This window comes from Austrofundulus limnaeus, unplaced genomic scaffold (assembly GCF_001266775.1).
Source record: "Austrofundulus limnaeus strain Quisiro unplaced genomic scaffold, Austrofundulus_limnaeus-1.0 Scaffold876, whole genome shotgun sequence".
NCBI lineage: Eukaryota > Metazoa > Chordata > Actinopteri > Cyprinodontiformes > Rivulidae > Austrofundulus > Austrofundulus limnaeus.
In genome coordinates this window covers 8,692-14,618 of record NW_013953278.1, presented here as the reverse complement: position 1 = coordinate 14,618, position 5,927 = coordinate 8,692, and the positions used below count along the sequence as shown (strand labels likewise).

Sequence of the window (5,927 nt, the reverse complement as noted above, 5' to 3'; positions counted from 1 at the left end):
GGTCATCGATCCTCCCAACAAGCCGAAGGGAAATCAGGGATGATTTTCTGCTGCTTCATAACTCAGTAAACAGATGGAGTAATGACCGGAGCGGAACCGGACCGCAGCGTGACACCGCCTATTGATTTCTGCAGGTCTGTGTGAGGCGGGTGGTCCTGTTGGACCCCCCCACCCCCCCGAGGCCCGCCGGACCGCTCCGTACGGCTCCACCGGGGTCGTCCGTCATCATAAACTGAGGAGGAACATCATGTTGCAGCGGTTTTTAACGGTTTGACAAAGTGCCGGAGAGAATTTGTGTCGTTTCGTCTGCGACGGTCCAGTGTTCTGGTGTCGGCTCGTAAATCTGCTGAAGGACAGAAAAACTTTACGGCTGTTTGGAAAATAAAGTTTACAGCTTTGATCCACCTCTGAGCAACAAATAAACCTCATCATGAAGAAAAAACACTAAAATAAATAAAAAAGTTCTGGTTTGAGGTCGGTGTTCAGTGCAGCTGCCAGGCTGATTGGACTGTCTGCTCCTGTGAACTGTGACACTTTTACCTTAGTGTCCCTCTGTCTGCTGCTGACTTCATTCAGACCAGATCCAGAGCTGAGCTCTTAAATCTGCCCGGCAACACAGAAGTGAGATCACACCTCCAGCTGACTTCCTGCCGGCCCCGGCTCGGCTCGGCTCGGCTCGGCTCGGCTCGGCCCGGCTCGGCTCGGCTCGGCTCGGCTCCGGAGGAGGAGAGGCAGAAGATTTTAACACAACCTACAACAGAAATTTATTTTAAAAACACTTCATGACACAAATATTCACTGACAACTACAAGTTTCATGGTTTCCATTAGCTTTATTTCATTTTTAACTGAGCATCAATAACAAACACTAGCTGGGCTCTACCTGGTATTTCCTGCACAGAAACAGTGTTTTAACATGTTCTCTTATAAACACTGAACTAAATGTGAAATAAGAAAAACAAACATTATTATAAGTCAAAGAGTTTCACTCCCTGTTGAGGTGTTCTCAGTAGCTGCCATCTTGAATTCTGGACTCTCCCACCTTCCAACAAGGAATTCCCACTGAAGGGGGTGTTCCTGTTTAAATTTGCAACTTATAAGTGGGAAATTCCCACTTACTACAACTGGACTGCAACAAAAGAAGCACAACTAATTTCGCTACCTTTTTTTTACTTTCAAATCCTGTGTAGCTCCACCTGGTGGTGGGATGCTGTCATTTTGTGAGTAAAGTAATCAGGATGCATTATGGGAAATGTAGTTTATGATCAACGCTGGCGTTAAAGCAGATTATTCTGCCTTTCATTTGTCCGGGCAGGCCTGGAGTTTTCCACTTCCAAGTTGGAGAAATGAACTAGAACGGCCACCTAATGTCGTAATTTAAAGTCGGGAATTCGGTGCAGGACGAGCAGCCCGTGTGATGTCATCAATTCAACATGGCTGCTCCTCACATCAGAGTGAAACTTTTATGGTTTTTAGCAGTTCTCAGTTGTTTACATTATGTCAGACGTACTTGTAGTACTTTATTGTAATTATTAAGAGATTATTAAAAGATACTGTATGTTTTACGTTGTTTGTAAACTCAAAATGTGGTGTACAGAACTTTTGTTGTGTTCTTGTTGCAGAACAAAAAATAAAAGCACTCTTTTTTCGGTATTCTGACAAGTTGGAAACTGGAATGATTTCAAGTCAAAACTGACGTCAGTGCAGCTTTACACGTAGAACGCAGCTTTATTTTAAGACTTTAATACGTCTTTGAAGTTCTCGTGGGCCACAAAAAATGCCATGCTGGGCCACATTTGGCCCATGGGCCTTCAGTTTAATACATACAGAAATGCACCCACCTCCTCTTTATGCCAGAATTGAACTGAGATCAAATAATGAGAAGTTTAAAAGCTTAAAAATAAAAGGCACAACATGACGTGAAGGCCTCTCGGCTGCTTCCAGGCCTGTTTTAGCTGTTTTAGCTGTTTTCAGCGCGTCATGAGATATTATGCTAACAGACAGATTTTCCTTGTTCGTCTGCTTGTCGTTTCAGTCCACCCTTCCAAGAAGAACCGTCAGACGTGTGTGAGGAAGAGCCTCATCTGTGCTTTCGCCATGGCCTTCATCATCAGCGTCATGCTCATCGCAGCCAATCAGATGCTGAGGAACGGCATGGAGTAGCGGGACCACCGTCAGCCGCATGCTGCATGCCGGTGGGCGTGGCCACGTCTCTGTAGATAGAACCAAAACTACCCGGAGTGACATCAGCACCCGTTTTTTTTTYCTATATTTGACTTGAACGAGGAGCGCGTCTCCACCTGACGTCTAAATCAATAAAACCACGAAGCCAGCAGCAGGAGTCGTGCGGGACTCCGCCCCCTTTACTCCCACAGGGACTCGTGCGGGACTCCGCCCCCTTTACTCCCACAGGGACTCGTGCGGGACTCCGCCCCCTNCCTTTACTCCCACAGGGACTCGTGCGGGACTCCGCCCCCTTTACTCCCACAGGGACTCGTGCGGGACTCCGCCCCCTTTACTCCCACAGGGACTCTCAAGGGCTGACATCACATCCAACTCACCGTCGTCTCCGTTTCCCTGATGCAATAAAAATATGTTTTGTTTAAAGGAGAAGTGCAGGAGTTCAGCAGCCCCACGAGGAGCCTGAGGGACGAGCGGAGCAACAAGCAGAAACACTGAAGCACAAGGATCTGCTCACCTGAGTCTGAGGCCAGGTGAGCCTGAGGAGGAAACTTCAGCTCATCTGAAGCTCGTTTCAGCAGGAGAACGCAGGAAGTCGTTTTCTTACTGCTTCCTGTTTGTCCCATCAAAACCTGAGTTGAGAAAATATAAATAAAACCAAAATGCGGTTTGTAATGACATCAACCCATATTTTAGTCACAATAGAAAGCATTAAATGCAAAAAAAAAGGTATAAAAAAGTCAAATTTCTTTTTCAAAATATTTCATGTTCCACTGCGACTAAAACCTGGGTTTATAAGGTTTATAAATCTGGTTTTATTCACCTTTTAAACAACAAACCAGCTTTTTCACAATGACTTGTCTGTGGTGATTCAGCTGCAGCTCGTTAAACATTGTTAAACTCAGATTGGACTTTTTATTTCAGATGATCTCATAAAATAATAAGCTGATAATTACAGATTTGGACAGATTTTCACAAGTGGAGCTCAGAACGTGTCCGCACAAAACGAGCTAAAGATCAAACATCTCTGGAAGACCTCATTCTGTAACAACAACACAAAATAATGTAATAAAACCAGGCTTCAACATGTAATAAACTCACGCTGAAACATGTAATAACTGACACAAAATGTAATAAGTCTTCAACGCATTTTGTAATAACGTTATTACATTTTGTGGCAGTTATTACATAAAGCAGTTTTAGCGAGTTTATTACATTATTACAGAACGTGTTGTTTTTACAATCTCACACTGAAAGTTTTAGGTTTATAGAAGAGCTTGTAAAAAGCCGCCTGCCTCAGCTGAACAGTTAAAATTATTGTTTTGTTGCTTGTGAGAATTGTTGCAGCTGGAATCTCATGTTGGCCACTTGTTGCAGAAAATACTGAGAAAATGAGCGACTTTTGAACAAAGTTGTTGTAAAATCTTGTCCCTCATACGGAGGAACAAAACTGACAATTGGAAATAAAATCAGAAATATATAAATGGACAATAAATAAATAAATAAATACACTTAAATTAACAAATTAAACAAAAAAAGGAGAACGTTACCTTATGTTTTATCATTTAATTCACCTTCATATTTATTTTTTTCAGTTTAGTTCCAATAAATTATATATTTTAGAACATAATTTACATTTTACTGTTAAGAAAATATTTGTTTTTCTTTTTTACTTTGTTTTAAACTGAACTTTAAACCGAGGCAGCAGCAGAGTAGATCTGCACATGGATCCTGCTCCTTCCTGTCTGTTGACCAATAGAAGAGGAGCTGACCCAAGAAGCTCCACCCACCTTATTTGCATAATGAGGCAGAAATGCATTAGGTGGAGTAAAAACAGGAGACAGAGAAATGTAAAAACACATGGAAATAAAAAGACTTGTGTGAAAAATTATAAAAAAGATTTTTAAATTTTTACATTGAAGAGACATAATGCATCTACAAGTAAAAGTAAATTTTTAAATATATTTTAAAAACAGTAAAATGTAAATTATGTTCTAAAATATATAATTTATTAGAACTAAGCTGGAAAAATAAATATGAAGGTGAATTAAATTAAATGAAAAACATGAGGTAAAGTTATTTTTTAATTTAATTGGTGCATTTTGTGTATTTATTTATTTATTTATTTATTTATCGGTCCGTTTGTATATTTCTGATTTTATTTCTAATTATGACAGTGTCGGTCCTCCGTAGCCTCAGTGTTGTCCGGCTCTGAGCTCCTGCACCTCCTCCGGTCTGAACAAACCTGTGCATGTGATGGAGTCTGTAAATACTGTAACCCACGTGTCCGTCCGTGTGCATGRCTGTCGGGGGGTCAGAGGTCACCTGGGTGGACGTTCAGAGTCTGAACCCTTGTTTTAAAGCCATAGATCTCTGCAGGGCTGAAGCAGCTTTGTGATTTAATCCTTTACTTGTTTTCTCTAAAAGAAATACTGAAAGGATGAAGAGCTGGGTTTGTCGTCTCTGTTTTTGCACTAAATGTTTCCCACTCAGATGAGAGGAAAGGTTGTGTAACAGCGCCACCTACAGGTCAGAGATGTGTTTGATTCTTCACTCTGATCACAGAGAAACGTGATGAATCATGTTTATATATGAGATAAATTATAACAGAGCAGATGTGTGTGAATACTTTCTAAAGGATAAAACGTTTTATTTGCAGTGGATTGTGAAAGTATTCACCTCTGGGTGTTTTTTTCTGTTTTATTTCTTCAGGAACTGGAATGAAAATGGATTTAATGTGATTAAATACAAATAATTATCTAAAAATACTACAGATTAATAAATTAAACATGAAGAAACAAAGTTTTTGTGGCTAAAAATATGTTTTTAATAATTTAAAACATTTAAAGTTTTAACTTACTAATCTGAAGCATTTCTTATAGAAATATAAACAAATGAAAAATCTGCAGGTCCATTAAAGATAGAGGGATGAATATTTTTACAACAAACTGCAGAAATGACTGAAGTCACAGTGAAGACGGAGCGTCTCAGAAACATAAACCCAGCTGCTGTGATGCAAACTTTAAATTATTGAAAAGCTTTTTATTCCTCATGTTTCGGTGAGTTTTTTGTCTCTGCATGTCACTGACGTCCAGCGTCTCTTCAGTAGCATCATATTATCACCTGTTTTTTGTGTAAAGCTAAGAGTATCTAAAGGACGAGCACATATTTACAGCTGCACGTGCAATATTTAAACCTAGAGAATGACTTTCTGTTCTGTTTATTAGAGGCATAATAATTATATTATTGTAAATAAGAAAATCTGTATAAAATCTGAACAAACTGTTGCAATAAAAAGAAATGTTTTCCTAAAGTGCACTTCCTGTTTTTGTCTCTTAAAGTGAATCTGATGCAAACTTTGCACCATTTTTTAAAATCCAGCCGATAGAAATTAAAAACACTTGGAGAAAAAAACTATTTGAAATATTTTTATTATGAAAATAATGTTTTACTGGGTTTTCCTGTTTCATGGTAGGACACAGGACGATGACAGATGGACTATTTGACATGAAACTGATTAAATGAGAACAGCTCCACAGTTTCTGTGCACTTTCCACGGGTACAGGTAAAGTTATTAACACACCTGAGTGTGACCTCTCTGGGTCAAACTGGGGTAAAAATCACGCAGAATCTGTTAAATCCAAAATCTTGACTCTGTAATACAACAAGAGACCACCAGGGGGAGACATTACCTGCTTTAACTCTGGAGGAGTTGGTCCTTAGTGTCCTCCATCTTTAAAGTGACCC

The 5,927-nt window shown here is 39.8% G+C and overlaps 1 protein-coding gene across 1 annotated transcript in view; it reads left to right on the top strand.

The window, feature by feature from the left end:
* LOC106533065 (calcium-binding protein 8) overlaps nt 1-3,711 on the top strand; it is a gene marked incomplete at its 5' end in the record, with an annotated part of 38,886 nt that extends 35,175 nt beyond the window's left edge. Inside the window, 1 exon segment of the mRNA XM_014029275.1 lies at nt 2,035-3,711. Within this exon segment, the coding sequence (XP_013884729.1) occupies nt 2,035-2,162 (128 nt within the window).
* Nucleotides 3,712-5,927: the final 2,216 nt, after the last annotated feature.